The 25,097-nt window shown below is 47.6% G+C and overlaps 1 protein-coding gene across 2 annotated transcripts in view; it reads right to left on the bottom strand.

The window, feature by feature from the left end:
- LOC147886747 (transcription factor) overlaps positions 1-25,097 on the bottom strand; it is a 95,348-nt gene that overhangs the window by 24,084 nt on the left and 46,167 nt on the right. For both annotated transcript variants that reach the window (XM_087395753.1, XM_087395752.1), the window contains one exon: positions 11,014-11,149. In XM_087395753.1, coding sequence (XP_087251879.1) covers positions 11,014-11,111 — 98 coding nt within the window. In that variant the 5' untranslated portion in view covers positions 11,112-11,149. The remainder of the gene's footprint in view (positions 1-11,013; positions 11,150-25,097) is intronic.

Raw genomic sequence — 25,097 nt, 5'->3', positions numbered from 1 at the left:
TCTTCTACAGATGCATCTGCTTTCAGTGTCAATGAAACACTGAACACTTGGTATTTTGACAGCGGTGCATCCAAGCATATCACTTCTTGAAAGTGTCTTTTTACTTCCTTGCATCCACCTCCCGTTGGTAAGAAAGTCACTTGTGCCAATAACTCATCATATTCAGTACGTGGCACAGGAGAAGTTGAGCTTACTGCCATTGATGGCTCAATTTTCAGACTTTCAGATGTCTTATATGTGCCTGGTATCACCAAGAATCTTCTTTCAGTGTCCACTCTTAACAGAGCTGGATTTCAGGTCATCTTTGAGGATGACAAATGTGCTGTCAGAGACAGGGAAAATGATTATGCCTTAAGATTATCTGGTACTCTTCTGCGTGGGCTTTTTCAGCTTGATCTTCCGCCCATGATGAAACTTCATAATGGCCGAGCGAAGGATCATGAGGGACTATGTACTGAGTTCATTACATATGGGATTAACCTCCTAGCCCCGATCTCAGCAAAGCTTTTTAATGAAGCGGTTTGTTTGGGATTTCCACACACTTGGACCATTAACACTATCTCACCCATCCACAAGGCAGGGGATCCCATGAGCCCGGAGAACTACACGACCATTATGATTGGACATGTCATGTCCAAGATTTATGCATCAGTACTTGACTCCGAGGTTAGCAGACTTGCAGAGTGTCGAGGACTCAGAGCAGTAGGATAGGCCAGATTCTGGCGTGATCATGGAACCATGGACCACATTCTGACGCTCAGATCTATCATCGAGGAGGCGAGATCATGGAAGCAGAGGGTTTATTGTTGCTTTGTGGATTTTCGCAAGGCATTTGACACAGTCCCGAGAGCCCGCCTCATACGGCGCCTACAAGACTTGGGTTATGACCAGGAGATCATTTGGGCTGTCATGGCACTTTACGAGAGAGTTTTTGGCAGAGTTCGGGTAGGATCCAGGTGGATAAACGAGATCATGAGTACCATCGGGGTCAAACAAGGGTGTCCTTTGTCGCCTACCTTGCTTGGCCTCTACATTGACGAGCTTGAGACAATGATGCAGACACAGGGGGGTGTAGGTTGCTCTCTTGCAAGCACGCTGATCCAGATTTTGCCCTATGCAGATGATGTGGCTCTCTTGTCTTCCTCAGCAGCGGAGCTTCATAGACACCTAGACACACTACAGTCCTTTTGTGAGTCTCATGATTTGAAGGTCAACCTGGGTAAAACCAAGGTCATGATCTTCAATACATCTCGAGCCATCATGCGTCAGGAGCAATTCACATTTGCGGGGTCATCTGTTGAGATACTTTCATCATACACTAAGCTTCACTATGAAACCCGCGATGCAGGCACGCTTGAGTAGAGGGTATGCCTCATTGGCCAGGCTATAGAGGCAGTGCTTCCGCTCACACTTTCAAGATCCACGCACCAAGGGGTTGCTTTTTGACTCCTTGGCTCGCCCAGCGGGGATGTACGACAGTCCTTGTTGGGGGCCGGACTTGTCGGATACAGAGTGGGCCCGTGTGGAGCGGCTACAAGTTCTCATGCTATCACGGAGCGGTGCATATGCACACTATGTGACATACAGGAGGTTGAGACAGAGGAGCATTTCATCTTTAGGTGTCCTGTGTACTATGAGATCCGAGGACGTTTCCACTGCCTCTTCAGAGATAGTTATGGGATTTTAGCCCATTTTCTCTCCTACCCAGACCAACAGTGTTTGGCAGGTTTCATTCATGAGGCACTTAGACACCGCGAGAGGATACTCCGAGCACGGAGACAGGAGCAGACTTCTTCCTCGGTTGATCCCTCTCAGAGCTCTATCACGGAGTTCTTTTAGCTAAATCACATGGATCCCAACGAGACGAGGCCTCGACATGACCGTGACCCGGAACCCGTGACCCGACAGCTCAGATAGAGGGTCGACACACAAATCACACTTGGAGATATCCCCTCCTTGTTTAGAGTTGGAACCCGACCGACGGGGGTCACACTAGCCCTGGTTAGACGTAGAGCTACGACCAAGAGACGTGCCAGGACCGCACCTCTGAGTGGTCGATAGCACTCTATTGCTGACTTCATGCCTCCACTGCCTCATCCATCCTGATATCTTGCTGTTGCTGGGGATGATGATGATATTGATGATGATGCTAAGATTGATATATAGTCGACCACCGACATCACTATGTTGTACTTAGGACTTAGTACTGTCATTCTGCATTTTTGGCATTTTGCATTTTGCATTTTGCATTGGTATGGACGCTCGTTTAGTAGCTCCACTACCACAGTTCGTTGTATCCGGATTTTCACAGTCTCATAGACCCATCGGTCTTTCGAAGACTTTAATAAACTTTCTTTCTTTCTTTCTTTCTTTCTTTCTTGCAGTTTCTATCCCTACTGCTGCCATGCAGAATGCAGAATTATGGCGTGTCCGATATGGCCACATGCATTACAACAGCTTGATGACACTTCAAAAGCACTCTATGGTTGATGCATTGCCACCTCTTGAGATACCTCCTCCACATGCCTGTGAAGGGTGCATTTTAGGCAAGATGCATAGATTCCTCTTCAAAAGGATGGTTCAGTTAAAGCTGTCCGCAAATTACAACTTATACACAGTGATGTCTGTGGTCCCATGAGGACTCCATCATTGGGTGGTCATCTCTACTTTGTTACCTTTATTGATGATTACTCCAATTTCGTCTTTGGGCTGAAGCGCAAATCAGAAGTGTTCATGGTGTTTAAACACTTTTCAGCCATGGTTGAAAATGAAACCGGACTCAAGATACAGACATTGCACACAGATAGAGGTGGGGAATACTTGTCTTTAGATTTTGATGCTCTTCTGAAAGGCAAGGGTATTGTGCATCAACTCACAGTGAGGCTGACCCCTCAGCAAAATGGCAAAGCTGAGAGGAAAAATAGAACTCTTATGGAGATGGACAGATGTATGCTGAAAAGCAAACACATGCCTCACAAATTCTGGCTTGAAGGTCTGATGTGTGCCAACTACATTTTAAATTGGGCTCCCACTAAGGCTTTTAAAACAAAAACTCCCTATGAGGTCTAGAATGGGAGAAAGCCTTCAGTGGATCATTTCCGAGTCTTTGGATGCCTTGCATATGCTCATGTGCCAGTTGAATTTAGGCACAAGTTGTCAGATAAGGCAATTAAGTGCATATTTGTTGGGTACAGTGCAGAAAGCAAGGGGTACCGTCTCTACAATCCTGCTACACGCAAGATCATTGTCAGTAGAGATGTGATATTTGCAGAAAATTCAGCTCACACTCAGGCTGAATTTCATATGCCTTCTTCTTCATAGGATGTTTTTGAGGGGTTGCTACCCATTGCCTTGGGTTCCCCTGCTGATATCTCTGATGCAAATCAGAATTTACAGCCACCTCCTGATGCTTCAGTTCCGCCACAGGATGTCTTGCCACCTCCACAGGCAGTGGAACAGGTGGTGCAGCAAGAAATTGCAGACATACATGCAGCAAAAACAGTCCCAAAATGGCTGTTACAGACTCTCAGGGAGAGTAAAATTGATGCTCCATTACCTGGCAGGACTTGCAGTGCAACAAGGCACATGGAAGGTGCTAATTTAGTGGAATCAGCATATGCAGGTACTCTTCTTGATGAAGAGGAGCCTGCAACATTCGAAGAAGCAAAGGACAATGTGCATTGGATGAATGCCATGCACGATGAGTTGCAGTCCATTGAAAAAAATCGGACTTGGGATGTTGTAGACTTGCCACCAGGTAAACATGCCATTGGCACACAATGGGTTTTCAAGGTCAAACGGAAGCCAGATGGCTCCATTGACAGATACAAGGCAAGGCTGGTTGCTAAAGGCTATGCTCAGAAAAAGGGCATAGATTATGAGGAGACATTTGCTCCTACATCCCGGATGACCACCATCCGATCTGTTATTGCAATGGCTCCACATTTTGAGTGGAATGTTCATCAGTTGGACATAAAAACAGCCTTCTTAAATGGAGACTTGCTGGAAGAGGTGTATGTCAAACAACCTCCAGGCTTTGAAATTACAACAAATGCACTTCAGGTATGCAAGCTAAACAAAGCTTTGTATGGGCTGAAACAGGCCCCTCGTGCATGGTATGCCAAGATTCATGCCGTTTTGACCAGCAAGGGGCTGCACAATAGTCCTGCTGAGAGCACCCTCTACATCAAGATGGATGGGGGGGAAATTTTAGTCATCCTTCTTTATGTCGATGACTTACTGCTCACAGGGTCCAATGAAGATAAAATTGCAGATTTCAAAGCTGATTTGCAGACCACCTTTGACATGTCAAATTTGGGGCTGCTTCACTTTTATTTGGGGATCCAGTTCTCTCAAGAGAGACGTGGCACTGTTATGTCTCAGTCCAAGTATGTGCAAAAACTCTTGGACAGATTTAACATGCATGATTGTAAGCCCATAGCCACTCCCATGGAGCCGGGGCTGAAACTCACAATGCATGATGCAGGAGAATCAGTTGATGCCACATCTTACAGTCAAGCTGTTGGATGCCTCATATATCTCTGCAACACTAGACCTGATATTCAGTTTGTAGTATCTCAGTTGAGCAGGTATATGCACAGCCCAAAAACTATGCATTGGCAGGCAGTTAAGCGCATCTTCCGTTATTTGCAAGGCACGAAGTCTTTTGGCTTGTTATTTCCCAGGGGGGGTGACTTGCAGATGCATGCCTACAGTGATTCAGATTGAGCTGGTGATTATGACACTAGGCAGTCCACTAGTGGCAATTGTTTCTTTTTGGGTAAATCTTGCATTTCTTGGTTGAGCAAGAAATAATCTACAGTGGCTACCTCATCATGTGAAGCTGAGTACAGGGCAGCTTTCACAGCAACAGTTGAATGTGTCTGGCTGCAACGTCTATTTACTGATCTTCATCTGTGTTTGGAGGGTCCTTCTCCAATTCTCACTGATAGTCAGAGTGCCATTACAGTGGCAAACAATCCAGTGTTTCATGCTTACACGAAGCACATTGAGGTTCACTATCACTACGTCAAAGAGAAGTTGCATGCAGGAGAGATCAGTATGATCTTTGTGTCCACACATGACAACATTGCAAATATTTTCACCAAAGCACTACCACGTGAAAAGTTTGAGGCATTTCGCAGTGCCCTGAACTTATATCTGTTTGGTGATTGATAAGCCTTGTACATGACATTGGAACTGCAGGGGAGTGTTAGAATTATAGATATAATTCAGCAGTGACCAATGTAATTTAATAAGCTAGTTAGGGGCACTTTTCCCTCTTTAAGAGGTTTTTCCCCCTAGCCGCAGTTAGTTCACTAACTATGGTTAGTGACTACTAAGGTTTTGTCACTAGGACAAAACCTTATCTCTAACTCTTTTAGTTGTACACTTTTACACTCTTCTATTGCAACCAAGCTATCAAGCTTTCAGCTTTCAAGCTCACTCTCTCTTGCTCTCTGTCTCTCTCTCCAAACTCTCACAATTATATGCCCCAAGTAATGGATTTCTTCCAGGAAGAATTCACTTTTCTTGCTGTTTGCATAAAGCTGATGATTTCTCAGCTCTTGAAACACTATAGCAAGATGTTCCTTGTGCTCTTCTTCAGACTTAGAAAAGACAATTATGTCATCGAAGAAGGTACCAGTGAACTGTCTGTAGGGTCGGAAGATACAATCTATCATCCCATTGAAAGTAGCTAGGGCATTTGTCAGTCCAAAAGGCATCACCAGATATTCATACAACCCAAAAGTAGTGCGGAACGCTGTCTTGTGCACATCCTAAGGCTGTATCCTCACTTGGTGATAGCCACTCTTTAAGTCTATCCTATTGGAAACAGAAGCTCCATTTAACTGATCCAGCACATCATCAATGCGCAGAATAGGGAATCTATTCTTGATGGTCATTTTGTTCAGTGCGCGGTAATCGACGCACATACAGAATGAGCCATCTTTCTTCTGTACTAGCAGTACAAGGGAACAAAAAGGAGAAGAACTAGGTTGAATCAACCCCTTGGACAACAAGTCCTGTCCTGCACCTGAGTCATAATCTCTTCTCACTGAGTTGCACTAACTCTGTATGGGGGCCTATTGGGTGGCTCACTGCCAGGAATGAGTTCTATGCCATGATCCTCAGGTCTCTCAGGGGGTAACTCCCCTGGCAAAGCATCAGAAAAGCAATCTTTAAAATTTTCAAGGGACTGAAATTTATTCTGATCTGCCTCACTTATTTCAGCATGCATTTCCACATCTCTCTCTTTTACAAAAATCATGTAAGCTGAAACTGCACACTTTATTTCTTTTCCAACAAAACTATTTGATACAATGGGAATAGTTTCCCCTCTATTCCTAGCAACCACACAATATACTTTGCCCCTATGTACAAACTCTAGCACTCTTTCAGGAAGAGCAACTTCACTGCCTTGCGATGAAACCAAGGCATACCCAAGACTACATCATGATGTTTCAGTGGAGTAATGAAGAAGTCTTCCTGATCCACATAACTCTGTACATGAAGACGGAGCTTTCCTGTCAAGGGAGTGACTGGCATAGGGTTCCCACAAAACATCTGATCGGCATCCAAAGCCCTGCCCAACTCCTCCGTCTTTATTCCCAGTCTCAGGGCTAGGTCCTATGATATGAAATTATCAGTAGCCCCTGGATCAAATGAAATCAGCACTTGCTGGTCTCAGACTTTGCCCCATGACAGCAGCAATTCTCGTTCTTCTCGGTTTGAAACATGACCCAGTATGTCAGTAATTCCTCCTGCCATTGGCTTTTGCGGTCCCCGTGGCTTCTCTGCCTCTTTTCCCTTCGAAGTTGAAGGCTTTTCTGGGCACTGGGCAGCCACATGCCCCTCTTTGCTGCACTTGAAGCATTTACCCTCTTTCCTGAAAGTTTCAATCTGTTCAGGGGTAAACTGTGCTCTTCCCTTATAGGGCTTTTGCGACTGGTTTTCCCTCGGCTTCTGAGGCTGAAATCCCCTCTTCTGAGCCTTGGGAAACTCTCTTGTTTCAGACTTGGGGGTCGCTGGCTTTTTATCCCTCGATAACCCTGCCTGTAGTGAAGGCACACCAGTAGGATCCTGCATGTACATGAGACTAGCCACATTGGTTGAATGCATGAGATCAGATATTTCTTTAATATCTTTGGTGTTCACTTGGGCCTGTATCTTTGGAGCGAGTCCTGCCCTCTACTTCCTGAGTTGAGTCTTGTCAAAAATATTCTTGAAAGGCGAAACATGCAAGTATGCGTCCCAAAATTTATGGTTGTAAGACTCAACTATATCTTGTGCTTCCATATGAATGCTCTCCCAACCCAAAAGGACATGATCCCGAAATTGTTTGGGAATAAACTATTTATAGAAAGCTTTCTTGAAGTCCTTCCATTTCCTGGGGGCTACATAGTTGGCTGTTTTAGCTATCCACCATGCACTGGCTGTACCAGTCAAGTGTAAACCAACCATACGAAGCTTTGAGGGCTCACTAAACTTTTCTAGGCTAAAGGCAGCATCAAACTGCCTTATGAACTGCATAGCCTTTTCAGCTTGGCCATACTGGCCATTGTAAGTGGCAAATCTTACTGACTTTCCACCGTCCTTGAATTCTTTAGTCTCTGCCTTCCTACTGGACTTCTTCTTCTTCTTCTTCTTCTTCTTCTTCGACTCTGAAGATCCAGAAGAAGGAGGTGATGTCAAGGATGAAGAGGTAGAGCTAGAAGATGAAGACGAACTAGATGAACTGTGATGATGCTTCGTCTTCTTCTTCTTGGGAAAAGGACTTACACTTTTCCTCTTTTTACTCACCACCACTTCTTCCTGATCTGCTCTAGAGGGAGGCTTCTCTTGCTTTCCCTCAAAAAGAGGTTGTACCATCTTGCGAAACAAGGGATCGCTTGTTGCCTCTCCCAACTGAGTAATCAACTCTCTGTAGGCATTCTCTTTGTTTATCTGTAAAGCTTCAGTCTGCTGTACCTGGTTAGACTCTGCCATTCCCTCATGAGATGATTGGGCACGCTGCTGTGAAGCCATCTCTGCAACTTGTCTGAGATGTGCAACTCTCTCACACACACTGTGTAAGCAACTGATGCACTCAACTTTTGCTTTACAGAAAGAAAGTACCTCAACAAGAGGTGTCTTGCATTCACAACTTGTGCCAGTAATGGGCTATCAACTCAAAGCATAAACCCACAAAGTTGCTAAAGCATCAACAACTGTATTGCCCCTTTTCAGGCTGCTGCAAAAAAAACACTCAGAATGCATCTGATTCATCTTTCCAATGCACAAAGGCATGCATTTTCTCTTTTCTGCAAATCTCTGATTTCTCTGCTCTTCTGCTACTTTTCTAACAGTAAAGGTCTGACAGATAGGTGAAAATTGATGGCCAAAACTGTCTCTGCAACTGTCTTTTTTTTTTTTTTTGAGACAGTGACTGGATGGGTAACCAGCTGGTTACACTAACCAAACTGACTGGTTCTGGTTTGGTTAGTCTGCAACTAGACTAACTGGACTGGTCACAGCCTAGTTACACCAACCAGACTGGTCTGGTTAGGCCAGATTAACTGGGCCAAGGTTGAACTGACTGGGTACTGGTTCGACTAACCAGAGTTAACTAGCTGTAGTTAACTTGACCAGGGTTTCACTAACCACGGGTCAACCAACCAAGATTAACTGTACCATGGTTAGCGGTCACATGTGTGCCACGTCAGCATCCACTCAGGCCTGCAATTGTCTGCCACATCAGCAAGCTCTAGCTATATGCCACGTGTCTTTTTGCCACATCAGCATATGACACGTCACTGCCACGTGTGGGCGCCACATCAGCGTCACGTCCTGCCACGTCAGCTGCTGAGCTGGCTGCCACGCTGGCTGCCATGTCAGCCTAAGGTTGAGACCTTGGGTAACAAGCATCGCACCTCACGCCTTCACGTCCGACGGGAAAAAAAAACTTCCGTCAACGCTCAGCGTTGCTGACCCACCTAAACTCCATCTGTCCCTACGCCAAAAATCAAAATGGAGATCGATTGCCAAGCATCACGTGCGCACAGATCAACACTCGTATGCGTTCGCGGCTCCTTCCTCAAGAACTTGAGATCATCGTGTTGCCTATTTGCGAATACACTTCTTTTGCGCCAGTATTTAGTTCAGCTGGACAGCACAGTTTGCGTGTCCACAAGCTTCCTTGCTTGTAAAGACGAAGTGTGTCTGGTCGATGGCGGAAGGATATGACAATCAATTGTCCCCTCCATATGCGCCCGCATGAAAAACATTACTTGACGAGGTGATTTCCATCGCTTGACATCTCAAAGACAATTCACTGCACCCAAGCACCTTGCGTGGAATTTACGTCGTCGTAATACAAGCATACCCCCGTTGGCTCTCCATCTTGCCTGTCAGCCCGCTCCACGTACAATTGAAGACAACTCAAGCCTTCCAATTAGTAGACTTTGTCTTGGATCGTCATCCTCTTAAGAAAGGGCCTAATCCTAAGCTCTGATACCAATGAAACCTCCTTCGTAAAAGACAGCAAAGACACTCTCAAAAGCTCTCCCTCTCTCAAGAGATACACTAGGGCCCAAGACAATCGCGGGCTGGACCCCCCCCTAAGGTTTTTATTCATCAAAGAGAATTGGAGTACATGAGTCCAGTGTGGAAGCTATTCCATACATATCCAAAACGTGAATGAAATTACATGAGCTCTTAAGCTCTCTTTCTTGGCAACAAGCCACTTGTCAAACTCTATGCCACTAAGGGCAACTCTGGAGTCTTCGAAGCACTTGGTTGCGCTTAGGAAAAATAACTCTTCCTAGTACCTGCAACAATTAATTAAAGCGCACCACCATGGCACCCATTAATTGTTAGCGCTTTGCATGCACATAACACACTATGGACTAATTCTAGTCACGGTGGGCGTCCCCACTGAACACATGTGCACACAACAAATATAAAAATATATATTTATTCTCTGGTTGACCGAAGTCAACGCTCTTGATCATAATTAAGAGGCTTTGACCAAGGGTCGAGGCGCCTTAATTATAGTCAAGTCTCTCCAACCAAAGTTGGCACATCTTGGTTAATTGTAGTTAACCCTCTTGGCGCACGCCAAGTCCCGTTGACCGAAGTCAACACTCTCTGACCGTAGTCAGCTATGTGGTTCTTTGGTTAACCATAGATAACCCTCTTGGTAATAAACCAAGTCTCCCCGACCGAAGTCAGGCTTACTTGACCAGAGTCAAGTATCTTTGGCCGTAGTCAATTCTTTGATCATTAAAAGAACTCTTTGACCATAATTAACACCTATGAAAACTCTTTAATTATGATCAGATAAATGGTCAACTGTACTTTGACTTGGATATTTACATTGTGGTGACATTGTTGTATTGTTTGCTTTCTAAATAAATAAAGAAATACTGAAAGGGGCGCCAACAATTTTGGGGCTAATCTCATCTTGCACTCAGGGGCAATCTAGCTCCTGAATATTGTTTCAGTATGTGCTTGGCTTTGCTAGATCTATTTCTAAGTGGCTGTAATAAGTATTGAAGTGGCTGTAATTGATGACTAATGGCTGTAAGTGAAATGTATGCAAGATTAGTTATGGTTTACAGCCCTTTCCACTCGAGTCTTTCTCTCAATTCAAGATGCTCTTGTTCATTAGATCAAGAATCATTTCCCTAAGATCTTCATGTTGACAGGTCAGCCACCTCATCTTGAAATGATTGAGAGAGAGACTCCAGCGGATCTCCAGTTATGGTGCAATCCCCTTAGTCCTTTTTGGTTTTGTTTTGAGATCTGGCTTTCTGTGTACGCACTGACACCCACCAGACATCCATGGAGAACTCTTTCCCCCCACATTATGTATTCGGTGTAAACCCCTTAGTTCTGATTTTATAGACGATCTCTAGCATCATCATTTCCATTGTTCTTAACCTTTATTACATTTGCAGAAGATATTACTTTTGAAAAAACTGATATAAAGCAATCACATTATGCTAAAATATCAGAAGCAAGTTGAATCACCATGAAAAGTCGCTCTTGGAAGACGTTGATTGGGAAGATGCAGAATTTTGGCTTATAACTGTAGAGTAAGCACCAGATGGGGTGATGACAGCAGCCATGGCGCCTATGTGAGGAGTTTCAAGTCCAAGCTCTCAACCTGAACAGTATTCATGCAAAAATGAATTGATTAATTGAAAGGGCCTCTCCTGATCTCCTGCCATACTTAAAGTGGAAAATTTTGTGTTTAACAAATTTGCACAAGTACGTGAAGACTTTACAAGGAAGAATCCTTTCTCCCACATGCTTTACAGAAGTAATCACTCTTAGTGCAAGGCAAGACTCTAGTGGTTTCATGTTCGTTGCTTTTGACATATGGAATATATATCCCGATGAACCTAAGCAGACTCCACACATAAAAGAGAAACAAACATGACATGATACTCATCCATAAGGTTGGAAACAGTAGACTCCATCATGCATAGCAGAGACTCACTAGTATAACATCCACACTCAACTTCATCAGAACACAAGGGCTGAGAATACACTTGTATAAATGGCCTTGAGGTCTTCAAATTGAATCTCTGTCAAAACTTCTAGAGAGGATAATGAAGGCTAGGATCTAGGTCGAAGACTAATAAAAAATCAGTCCATTCTACATAAACCCCTTGTCGAGAAAACATTGTATCATTTGGTCTCTTCCCAACAAAAGAACTCTGAGCAGACATTCTTTGGACAGACAGCCTGGTACTAGCTCGCCCCAACTTGGGCAAAAAACTTGCAAGGTGAGATTTATATTGTCCGCTAACAAAACAGATATATGAGTTTGCCCAAACAACAAAAACTGCAGCAATACTAGGAGAAATATGCCTGTCAATGATGCAAGAAGAGTATATAGATTTGCCCAAACCCATCATGTGAAAGCAAAAGAAAAATTGATGTTTTCAACATGATAATCACCCATTGTATTATAAACCATTAATTTCATCATGCCGAGCACGGCTAGCCAACTGCAATATCCCCATCACCTTCATCTACACCCGCCTGTATACTTTCACACACACACACACACACGTCATATATTATACAAATGCCACCATTCTCAGCTTCTAAACTAGTCCTAGGGGTTTCAGAGCTGCTACTCCTGCTGCCCGCCTGGCTGCTACCGCTGCCCCCCCCGCCATCTCCTCCTTCCTGCAGACCTCATCCGCCTCCTTCCCCGCCATCTCCTCCTTCTCCACTTTCTCCCCCACCTCCTCCTTTGCCTCCTCCCCGTCTTCTCCCACCTCCCCTCCCTGCCATCTCATCCTGCTGCCCCTCCCCCTCTTCCCGCTGCCCCTCCCCCTCTTCCCGCTGACCCTCCGCCTCCTTCCACTGTCCCTCCCACCTCCCCTCTCCGCCGCCTCCTCCCCGCCATCTCCATCTCCACCTCCTCCTTCCCGCCATCTCCGCCTCCTCCTCCTCCTCCCCGCCATCCCTCGCCGCCCCCGCCTCATCTCCGACTCCTTCCCCGCCTTCTCCCTCCTTCCTTCAGCCCGCCTTCTCCGGCCTCCCCCCCTCGCCTCATCTCCGCCTCCTCCACCACCATCTCTCCGCCTCACCCTGTCTCCTCTTCACCTCCTTCCCTACCATCCTTTTCCTTTTCTTTGCAGCGGGAGCTTTTACGCTTGTTCGGAGAAAGAAAATCTCAGTGGTGACCCTTGATCTGGCCAGAGGGGCTCTATGGCAGCACCCTCGAATTCCCCAGCCGTTAACGTCCCTCTTTCTTCAACCGACAAGCAACAGGTACAGCAAGCAGTTCAGGGCAAGGCAATCGTAGGTGGGCCTCACACCCACAAGAAGACAGGTGCGAGAGTGGCTCCAGGCGAGCTTGGCACTAGAGGGCGACCACATTCAAGAGGTCACCATCTACGGAAGAGGCATCTTCCTCATCTAGTTGAGCTCCCCCGCTACTGCCTTGACACTTGTGGAGCAGAGCCCCATCCTCCTTGGCCCACATTTGGCGTACCTCTTCCCTTGGTACCACGGCTTTACAATGGAGGACATGGACACGACACACCATGTTTCCCGTTTCCCAGTTACGCTCCGCTTCTCGAGGTTCCCAAAGGAATACAGAGCCATTGTCCCCTCCATTGCTCGAGCGTTTGGCACTGTGCTGGAGTCCCCGCCATATTCGGTCGCATCAGTGGTAACAGACCACGGGGGATCAGATTGGTGGTTGAGAGCCTAGAGTCCCTCACAGAGTTGATCCTCTTTGAGTCCCTCGAGGGGGTACACTTCGCCAGCAAGTAAAGATTTTCTAGGTTACCAGGCCAGTGCCTTCGTTGCAGGTAGATGGGTCATTTAGCTAGAGAATGCCCTCGCGGCCAAGGCTGGGCTCCTCCCCCCCGCACCCCCGCAGGGCAAGCAGATTCAGCATGCCAGGGCCCAACACCCCCCCAAACAGGAGCAGCAGGAGTCTCAGACCCCCTGGGTGACTCCTTCAGAAGAGACTACACCCAAGTTAAAAAGAAAAAGAAACCAAGCAAACTGGCTCAAAAGCACCGTAGGCAGCGGGCTAGACGTAGGGGGGGGGAGGGGGGAGAGAGAGAGAGAGAGAGAGAGAGAGAGAGAGAGAGAGAGAGAGTAGTTCAAAAGGCACCTGCAAAGGAGCAACTGCAGAAGCCCATATTTGGAGACCCCCCCCCAGTGAAGGCAGGGGCCACAGTTCAGCTTGTTGATCCTCCCATGATGGAGGTCCAAAGTCCACAATCACCCTTGTATCAACAGCGAGCCGCAGGAGCTCTTGATATTGCGATGGCGGAAGATGCGGAGGTAGCCCGACAACGGTTGAGGAGGAGCGGATCTAGAGCCTCGACAAGCTTGATCAGCAAGGTGGGCCTGTGGTCGCCCCTACTTCCCCCGAATCCCTCTTCCTCTCAACTCCCTCCCCTTCCTCCCGAGCTCCCCCTGCCCCCTCCTCCCCCCCTCGCCTGTCTTACTATGGTCATCCTCACCACTTGTTCCCCTCCCCCTCCGTAGCAAGTTCTTCAACCTCCCCCCCCTCCCTTACTCCCTTGGACCTACCTGGACTCCCTTGCCATCGAGCAAGGGTAAGGCAGCGCCCACTTCCGCTTTCTCGTCGCAGTATCACGTCCCCTCCCTCCATTCAGGGGGGGATCCATAGGGAAGGGGGGGCTTGTTCTCCCAGTCAGTAGCTCCCAAACTTCACCCTGGGTGTCCCCTATCGCGGGACTTTTGGAGATTGGGGCCTTGGAACTATCTAGAGATTCTGGACTCTTACCCTCTACCCCTGGAGGTAACGCTTGTGATCTTGCAGCTGAAAAGGGGATTCAATCAGCGTAGTCAGCTCCCAGGCACACCCAGTTTGGAGATTCCAGTTCGCCTCCACAGGGTTGGAGAAGTGGTCCCCAGTCGTATTTGTTGCTATGTTGGGAGATCAGATTTTACGCATGATGGACGAGTGGATGGGCCCACAGGGACTGGACCTTTGGCATGCCCATGGTGCTGAAGTGAATTTTCAGTTGAGCTTCACGTAGGAGAAGACTATGTGTGGTTTGGCAGTAGGGGTTATCAAATTGCTGCCTGAGGCAAAGATCGATCAGGCATACTACTGGCCACTCCAGAAGTGTGCTGATTTGTTCAGGTGGAAGTTTCCTTCATGATGAAGTGGGCACGAAAGATTGGCATTGAGCTGGTGTCCACCCTAGTACGCCGACGTAGGGACATAGACTACTCGTCCTCCAAACTCACGGCAAAGTCACAAAAGGTAGTCTTTCTTAAACAGGCACTCACTCATAGGAGAGCCTTGTTTTCTACTTCCTCGTCCTCATGAGCTGGACCATAGTGAGTTGGAACGTGCACGGGCTCCATGACCGTGCTCATAGTCAACCGTAGGACCTGATCCTTCGACAGGAGTTGCAGAGGGTAGTGGACATCCTTTTGATATAGTAGCATATGTTCTCACCATCAGACATGAGACGGTGACACCATCTCCTTTCGGGGAGAGGCCCGGAGGTGTGGTCCCCTATCGTAGGATGGTCTTGAGGGGTCTGCATCTCGGTCTCACAGACACTGGCCCCAGAGGTCTATGATCACGGTGAGCTTATCCCGGATGGTGTTAGAAATGTCACTGCCCCACCTGTGAGCCTCCGATTTAAGGGAACAAGGGGGCAGGAGACTAAAGGGGGATGCGGGGGCTGAGAGTACCTTGCTGTAAGAGGGCAGCACCCTGCATGGAACACTGCGCCATCATCACGTACCCATGCGGGGGCATCTGCCAGCAGCAGCCCAAAAGGCCCTGCATATGGGGCCTTATATAGGCCAAAGGGTTGGCCCAGAAACCGACCAGAAGGCAGCCATCTTGGCCCTTCTAGGGGTCGGTTCTTGCAGACTCGAACCGACTGAAAAGTCGGCCAATTCTAGGGGCTGGCTGCCCACCTATATAAACCCCCTCCCCCCACACTTCTCCTCATCACTTGCACAGACCAGCCTTGCACAGCCAAGCACGCAGGGAGAGGAGTAGACTCAGGATTTGGCCCAGCATCTCTTGGCTGGTTGTATGCTCACCTTTGAGCTTTTGTCTGCCCACATCTATGAATGAATATATATCTGAGTTTTGCTATCTTTCTCTCCCCTTCTCTTTGAGTGTTGTTTGAGCTGCGATCAAGAGTGTAAGGAGTGAGTGATTCTATCTTCTAGTTTCCAACATGGTATCATAGCAAGGTTTCCAGCTCTAGAACAGAGTTCCTCAGCAAGAAGGTGACTCCAATCAACACTCAGGTTTGCTGCGTGGTCAAGTTCTCTACTGCAAAGTCATTTTTCAGTTTCTTGTTCGCTATTACAGCAAGGATGGCGGACAAGGATTCAACCGTTGCCTCTTCAGCCCCTTCTCTTCCTTCCTCCTCCAGATTTCCATCCAGGGGAGTCAAGGAAAGTAGATGGGTCAAACTACCCAATCTAGAAGGTGAAAATCCGGAGTCATTTAGTGGCTCAGATGTTGTGAAAGATGACAACAAGGGTGGAGGCAAAGCCGGAAGATATGCTAGACAGCAAGGGGAAGGTTGTCATTCCAGTAGATGGAGAGAAGCTTGAAAATTAGGAAGATAGAGATGCCCACTCCCTAGCATTAATCATAGGGACCACCTCAGACTCTGTTCTTCCGCACATCCAGATGGCCGAGACGTCTGTAGAAGCATGGGCTATTCTGAAGGATCTGTATGAAACAAACAACACATCTCATATCTTGCTTCTTCAACATCAACTAGACAATCTGGATATGAATGAGGGCGACAATGTTCATGACCATCTGACAAAAGTCAAGGTGGTAAGGGACCAGCTCGCTGCAAATGGTCAGAAGGTAGAAAGAAAGAAAGAAAGAAAGTTTATTAAAGTCTTCACAAGACCCATGGGTCTATGAGACTGCGAAAAAACCTAAATACAATGAGTTGTGGTAGTGGAGCTACTAAACGAGCATCCACACCAATGCAGAATGCAATAAAATGCAAAATGGCAGTACTAAGTCCTAAGTACAACATAGTCATATCCTGACTATATATATATATATCAATCTCAGCATCATCGTCGACATCATCATCATAACCATCATCATCATCATCGTCAACAATAAAACATCAAGATGGATGAGGCTGTGGAAGCGGAGCCATGAGGCCAGCAATAGAACGCTGTCATCCCCTCAAGGGTGCAGTCCTGGTACGTCTCCTCGTCGTAGCTTTGCGTCTAACCAAGGCCACTGTGACTCCCGTCAGTCGGGCTCCGATCCTAAACAAGGAGGGGATGTCCCCAAGTGTGATCTGTGAGTCAACCCTCTGTCTGAGCTGTCGGGTCACAAGCTCCGAGTGACGGTCATGTCAAGGTCTCGCCTCATGGGGGTCTATGTGATCTGGCTGAAAGAACTCCGTGATAGAGCTCTCAGAGGTATCAGTCAAGGGGGAAGTCTGCTCCTGTCTCCGTGCTCGGAGTATCCTATCTCGGTGTCTGAGCATCTCATGAATGAAACCATCCAAACATCGCTGGTCTGGGTAGGAGAGGACATGAGCCAACATCCCATAACTATCTCTGAAGAGACAGTAGAAACATCCTCGGATCTCATAGTAAACAGGACACCTGAAGATGAAATGCCCCTCTGTCTCAACCTCCTGCACGTCACACAGTGTGCATATGCGCCTCTCCCTGGGTAACCGCTCTACTCGGCTGCTCTCGTTACGAAGTCTGTGTGAAGAGACCCGGAACTACCCAAGGGAGATCCTCAACGAGTGGGGTAGGTGAATATGTGTGTATCCTGGTGGATCAATGAAACCCTCCGTTGTGATATGTAATAAGTGATCTCTGTAGAAGCCCAGCTTCACTAGAAGATAACTCGGTCCAACCAAGTCCAGAATGTGTGTAGTTGTAGTAGATCCTCACGAATAACCTGGTTGACCTCGTGTGATAGAAGGGTAGAGAAAAGAGCATGCATGCTTAGTATTGGAAAGGGAGTAGTCTGTCCATGTGGAGCCCTAGTCCTGCAAACCATCTCTCTGTGCATGCATACCAATACCTCTGATCTCCCTCTACTGCAAGTGTCATAGAAGAGGATAGTGCTAGCCATGGTATCCTGCTACGCTCGGATGTGTAATCCCCATACTCCCTGAGTCAGTACAGATATGTAATGACCTGAAATGCAGCATCTAGCTGTAATGGGAGTGACCCAAACTCCGCCTTAATGATCTAGTGAGGGACGGATGGCTTACCACGGATCATCCGTGATAACATGAGAACCTGTACCCACTCCACCTTGGCCCACTCCGTATCCGACAAATCTGGCCCCCAACATGGACTGCCATACATCACTGCAAAGCGGACCAAGGAGTCAAAAAGCAACCCTTTGGTCCGTGGATCCTAAAAATGAGAGCGGAAGCACTGTCTCTCAAGTCTAGCCAATGAAGCATATCCTTTGCTCAGGCACGCCTGCATGGTACGTCTCATGAAGAAGGTGGGTGCGGAAAAGACGACCCCCAAATAAGTGTATGATGAAACTACCTCAATAGGGAATCCCTCAAATGTGAAATGCTCATCGCGCATGACAACTCGAGATGTATTGAAGATCATAACCTTGGTTTTACCCAAGTTGCCCTTTAAATCATGAGACTCACAAAAGGACTGTAGTGCGTCAAGGTGTCTCTGAAGTCCCTCTGCTGAGGAAGACAAGAGAGCCATGTCATCTACATAAAGTAATATCCGGATCAGCGTGCCCGCGAGAGAGCAACCTACCCCACCCTCTGCTTGCATCACTGTCTCGAGCTCGTCGATGTAGAGGCCAAACAAGGTAGGTGATAATGGGTACCGTTTTTTGACCCCGATAGTGCTCATGATCTCGTCTGTCCATGTAGATGCTATCCGAACTCTGCCTAAAACTCGCTCATACAGCGCCATGACAGCCCAAATGATCTCCTGGTCGTAACCCAGATCCTGTAGGCGTCTTATGAGACGGGCTCTTGGAACGGTGTCAAATGCTTTGCGGAAGTCCACAAAGCAACAATAAACCCTCTGCTTCCGTGCCCTCGCCTACATCTGAGCTTGAGTGGTCCATGGTCACATGATCCCGCCTGAAATCAGCCTATCTTGCTGCGTCCTCGACACTCCGCAAATCTGCTAACCTCAGAATCAAGTATTGATGCATAAATCTTCGACATGACATGTCCAATCATAATGGTCCTGTAGTTCTCCGAGTTCATGGGATCCCCTTCCTTATGGATGGGTGAGATAGTGTTGATGGTCCAAGTTTGTGGAAACCCCAAGCAAACGGCTTCATTAAATAGCTTGGCTAAGATCAAGGCTAAGAGGTTAATCCCATATGCAATGAACTCAATGCATAGTCCCTCAAGATCCTTCGCTCGGCCATTATGAAGTTTCATTACAGCATCCTTTACCCCCCCCCTAGTGAAGAGAGTGCAGGATGTGGGGCGTGGCATATGTGATAGGTTAGGGGTTGGCTGATTTGGGAAATCATAGAGCGTGCATGCATAATCAGACCACACCTGAGTGTCAGTGAGTGGTGGGGGGGACTGTCCCTCTAGAAATCTCCGCCAAAAGTCCTTAGAGTTGTTACTGAACAGAATGTTCAGCAGCTCCTCGTTCGGACGCACGAAGTCAAGTTTCTTCCTGCGTACTAGACGGTGGTACTCGCGTAGCGTCACTGATTCGTTCGAAAGGCTGTTTTTTGTTTCGAATCTGAGCTGACGGCGTAAAGCCTTACACTCATCATCATACCAGCTATTACAAGGTACGGTCCTAAGAGGTGGTGGAAAGGTGGAGCAGGTGGTGTGGGGAAAGACGTGAAGAGCAGCCTCGTGTACTGAGCGAGTGACTAGGACAGCACGGTCTTCTAGTAAGGTTATAGAGTCAATGTATGCGAGAAGAATGTACAGACGACCAGAGTAAGTAGGTGAGTGATCGCGATCAAAGCGTATATCATGGGAAGTGGAGTAAGAGCTCAACGGGATAGAAAGTGTTGTGCAGCGGGGGGTAGAAATGCAAAAGAAAAGATAGGTATGGTCAGCCCCGGGAGGGAGAGGTGCTACGGTAAAGTCAGTGATGTGAGATGTGAAGGCAGGGGATCCCATGATGTAGTCCACAACACTAAAGCCTCCCCCATGTGGAAAGCAAGTGAAGCCACCTGATACGGGCCATCTGTCAAGACCATTATAGATAATGAGATCATGCATCCTGCCAAGGTCTAATAGGGCCTGTCCATAGGACATGAGCGGTCCTCGTCTATCAGCCGAAACTCGTAGCATACCTGCCTCCTCAAGGTCAATGTCTGGCAGTAGAGTGGAATCATCCCTGAAGTCGAGGAGTGGTGCCTGACGAGCGCCTTTTCTCGCATTGAAGTCTCCAACTAGGAGGACTTCCCTGCGGCTAGAGAAGTCAATGATGGACTGATAAAGAGCAGCAAATGGGGATGTCTCATCCTCCCCTCGAATATCTATGGCAAAGCGGGAGGTCTCAAGGGGGAAGTAGCAAACTGCTAGACTCAAGTAATCTAGCATTGCTGACGTTACACAAGCTACCTCGCAGTTTCAAGAGTTTCGTGACTACGGTCACTGCAAGACAGAGGACCAAGCCTCTCACCTTCGAGGAGCTTGGCCCTTTACTATTGCAGGAAGAGGCTTGGGAAAAGCTATTTACTCAATCGGACAAGAAGGCTCTCATGGCAAGGGAAAAGCTCCGCCTATGCAATCAGTGAAGGAAAGGAATGTTTGTACGTGGATAGTGAAGCTTCAAAACACGTCCAACAAGGAGTGATTCAAATCCATGGAAGGTACGCATCCTAATTCCAAGGTCACTGTGGGGGATTACCAATCATGCCTTGTGAACGGTGTTGGTAGTATTCGATTCATGATGACTACAGGAAACGAGGAGCTGATTTCCAGTGTATTGTATGTACCAGACTTGTGCAAGAATCTTTTGTATCTCTGTCAGATGGACAAGCACAATATGTCGGTCTTATTCGACAACGGCAAGGTCATTGTCACATCCAAGGCAAATGGAAAGGTGGTGGCCCAAGGAGTCGAGGAGCATGGGCTATATCGGATCAACGCTCTATCGATGCACGGGGACCATGGTAAGATCCAAATTGTGGCCTGAGCGGTTTGGTCACGTCAATTATGGCACTCTCACAGAGATGCAGAATTCAAAGATGGTGGATGGACTTCCACCGATTGCAGGCAATAATCGTGTTTGCAGGGCTTGCTTGGAGGGCAAGCAACACAGGGACAAGTTCCCACAGGAGGCCTCCTCACGAGCCAAGAAGCCGCTAGAGTTGGTTCATTCCGACATCTTCGGCCCAATGTTAACAAAATTCATTTGCAAGTTCGTGGTATTCTCTTTTATTTGTGGATGATTTCAGTCGCATGACATGGGTATTCTATCTAGCCAAGAAGTCCCAAGCTTATTAGAAATTCAAAGAATGGAAGGCTTAGGTAGAGAAGGAGAGCGGGGAGGTAATAAAAGCCTTTCGCACAGACAGAGGGGGAGAGTTCACTTCTACCGAGTTCATTGGATTTTGCAAGAAGCACGGGATCAAGAGACCGCTCGCACATCTCAGCAAAATGGAGTTGCTAAGAGGAAGCACAAGACCGTCACAAAGACAAGTTTGACCATGTTGCGAGGGAGGAATCTCTCAAAAGCTTACTGGGGTGAAGCCGTGAACACTGCCGTTCACATCCTCAACAGAAACCAAGACCAAGGCTGTTGATGACAAGACTTCATATGAAGCTTACTATGGTAAGAAGCCCATGATATCTCATTTACGGATTTTCGGTTCTAATGCATTTGTTCATGTGCATAAAGATGAGCTAACGAAGCTTGATTCCCATAACCAAAGATGTATCTTTGTGGGATACAGTGAAGAATCCAAAGCCTATCGTCTTTTTGACCCGAAAAAGAAGATTCTTATCAGCAGGGACATGATCTATGAGGAGTCAGAGCCACAACCTACAGAAGAGGTTCCTGAACTTCCGTCATTACCCCCACCCAAGGTCACCATCCAAGAGGTGGAGATGACTCAAGATCCGGAGGAGGAGAAGGAGCATGCTATTCTAGAACCGGCTCCCAAGGTGACTCCAAGATAGGCACCTCCATTAGAAGTAGCTACCTCAGTGTTATTTGAAGACTTTAGCAGACTCACGGGTCACAAACATCCCGAGAGCAGTTCCGTTTTGCGGCGATCTCAAAGCAAAAGGAAGACTCCGCGAACTACGCTATGGTGGCTCCGCTTGAGGAGCCCTGTTCTTCCAAGAAGCGAAGGATATTCCAAAATGGCAAGAAGCCATGCAGGCAGAGATGGATGCCATTTTGAAAAATGACACCTGGGATTTAGTGCCCAAACCAACCAAGCGGAAGGTCATTGGGACTAAATGGGTGTACAAGCTTAAGTTCAAGTTAGATGGGAGCTTGGACAAGTACAAGGCGAGATTGGTGGTGAAAGGCTATACACAGTCAGAAGGACTTGACTTTGACGAGACCTTCGCCCCCACAGCCAGGATGGTGACCATTCGGACAGTCATTGCCTTGGCTGCTCATCACAGTTGGCCTATTTTTCAGATGGACGTCAAGTCTACCTTTTTTAATGGAACCCTGGAGGAGGAGGTATATGTGGCACAACCACTAGGATTTCAGATTCCAAGATCCCCATCAAAAGTCTGCAAACTGAAGAAGGCCTTATACGGGCTGAAATAGGCCCCCAGAGCTTGGTACTAGCAGATAGATGTTTTCTTTCAGAAGATCGTGCTTCAGCGGAGTCCATCAGAAGCAAATCTTTATCTCGACACAGAGGGGGATTTGCAGCTAGTATTGATTCTATATGTGGATGACCTCATCTTTATACGGGATCATACGAAGAAGATTGCTTAGGTCAAGAGACTTCTCATGGAGGAGTTCGAGATGACTGACTTCGACATACTTCACTACTTTCTTGGGATTGAGGTGAAGCAGGAAAAGAGATGTATCTTTATTTCACAGGAGAAATATTGCAGGGAGCTGCTCAAACGCTTTCAGATAGAAAATTGCAAAGCAGCAGTGACTCCCATGGAAAAAGGTCTGAAGCTGAGTGTGCGTGATCCATCTCAGCCGGTTGATTCATCATTGTATTGACGCATGGTGGGGAGTTTGCTTTACCTCACCGATACCAAACTAGATATTTCCTACGCAGTTGGATTGCTCTGTCAGTTCTTCGCCACACCCAAGAAGGCCCATTGGTACACAAGAATGAGGGTGCTAAGGTACTTAAAAGGTACCTCCACCTACACCATCACTTATACAAGAGGCATTGAGTTGGGAGGTTTCTGCGATAGTGATTGGGTAGGTGATAGATACCCAGAGATCGACTTCTATATATATTGTTTCTTACTCTCATCAGGAGCTGTGTCATGGCTGAGTAAGAAACAACCTACTGTCGCCCTTTCGTCTACAAAGACAGAGTACAGGGCTGCTTGTACAACCACATGCGGAGCATTGTGGCTCAGGTGGATCTTGGAGGACATGAATGTGGCCCAACCAGATGCGACGGTGGTTATGTGCGACCACCAGAGTTGCATAGCGATCGCCAACAACCTCGCATTTCACGCACGAACGAAGCACATCGAGGTCCACTACCACTTTGTTCGTAACTCATCGCCGAAGAAGTCATAGAGTTGATGTATTGCCCGACCGACGACAACATCTCGGATGCGTTCACGAAGGCGCTTCCAGGGGAGCAGAAGGAACACCTCATTCAACACATGGGGATCGCCCCACAGTTGTGTCATTGAGAGGGGGTGTTAGAAATGCCCTGCCTCACCTGTGAGCCCCCGATTTGAGGGGGACAAGGGGGCAGGAGACTATAGGGGGATGGGGGGGCTGAGAGTACCTTGCTGTAAGAGGGCAGCACCCTGCATGGAACACTGCGCCAGCATCACAGGCCCATGCAAGGGCACCTACAGCACATGATCATCAGCCAGCAGCAGCCCAAAAGGCCCTGCATATGGGGCCTTATATAGGCCAAAGGGTTGGCCCAGAAACCGACCAGAAGGCAACCATCTTGGCCCTTCTAGGGGTCGGTTCTTACAGACTGGAACCGACTGAAAAGTTGGCAAGTTCTAGGGGCTGGCTGCCCACCTATATAAACCCCCACACTTCTCCTCATCACTTTCACAGACAAGCACGTAGGGAGAGGAGTAGACTCAAGATTTGGCCCAGCATCTCTTGGCTGGTTGTATGCTTACCTTTGAGCTTTTGTCTACCCACATCTATGAATGAATATATATCTGAGTTTTGCTATCTTTCTCTCCCCTTTTCTTTGAGTGTTGTTTGAGCTGCGATCGGGAGTGTGAGGAGTGAGCGATTCTATCCTCTACTTTCCAACAGACGGGCAATTTGGATGGGAGTCAGGGTGGGAGAGTCCAGGATTGGGATCTTGAATGTGTATGCCCCACCGTGTAGACAGCACCGTCTGGCCTTTTGGAGGAGGCTGACAGAGTGTCTTTCAGATGTTGACTCCTGGATTGTAGGAGGGGACTTCAGCAACCTAGAGTTTGGGGAGCACAAAGAGGACGGTGCCTCATTCTCTGAGATGCCAGCAACAGAGAGGAGCACCTGGGAGCAGCTCATCTTCATGATAGGGACCTGTGGCGAGAGCCAAAGTTCAGCAGGATACTTGGAAGCCTCCTCTTCTCTTTTGGCTAGAGGAAACATAATGGACTGCTTGAGAGGCTGGACTGTTTCTACGTTGGGGACTGGGCACTACACAGAGGCGGCTCTATCGGGATTCTGGCAAGCACCACGATGTCAAATCACTCTCCTGCAATAGTCCACCAAGAGCAACCCCGCCAAGGTCTTCCCCAAAAGAGGATCCGCATTCTAGAGGACCTCTTGCAAGATGGGGAGATTCAGCAAGTTATGGCAGAGATTTGGCAGCAGTCAAAGTCAGCACCTTGCAAGGGCTGGGCTTTGTGGGTGGCCAATGCGATCCAAAGGAACAGTGAGGAGTTGCAGTTTCACGCCCTTAGATGGAGGAGGCTCTTTAGGAGCGTGAGTGTGCACTGCGGAGAGACCATGCCTCCATAGAGAGGCTCAGGGAGCAGTCTCACGCCCTTAGACAGAGGAGGGCTCTTTAGGAGCGTGAGTGTGCACTGCGGAGAGACCTCGCCTCCATAGAGAGGCTCAAGGAGCAGGACCCAAGATCCCAATGGCTTAGTGATAGATTTGATACTGCGCGCCTTGAGCTTCAGGACACAAAGGTTTGGCAGGCTGAGTTCTCCTATCACTCCTCCAGGGCCTGGTGGGTACAGCAGAGGGACAGGATGATGAAGCAGTTCTTTAAGACCACTGGACCTAGATCGGTAGGCACTGTTAGAAATGACCCAACAGAGGGTACGCACAGCGGAAGAGTAATAGAATAGCCCAGGAGCTTACACAGTGTGGTGTAAGGTGTGGATCACAAACTTCTTAACTTAATGTGCATGGAATAGATGTGCAGCTTCATCAATAGACAATATTCCAGCCAGATATAGAAGACACCAAAACTCTTATATTTCCGTCCAAATCTATGGACACAATACAAAACAGAT

Source organism: Dipteris shenzhenensis, chromosome 24, assembly GCF_047967505.1.
Source record: "Dipteris shenzhenensis isolate YYH24624 ecotype China chromosome 24, Dip_SZ_1.0, whole genome shotgun sequence".
Lineage (NCBI taxonomy): Eukaryota > Viridiplantae > Streptophyta > Polypodiopsida > Gleicheniales > Dipteridaceae > Dipteris > Dipteris shenzhenensis.
Note: the sequence above shows the minus strand (reverse complement) of the source record. Positions and strands in the feature narration are given on the sequence as shown.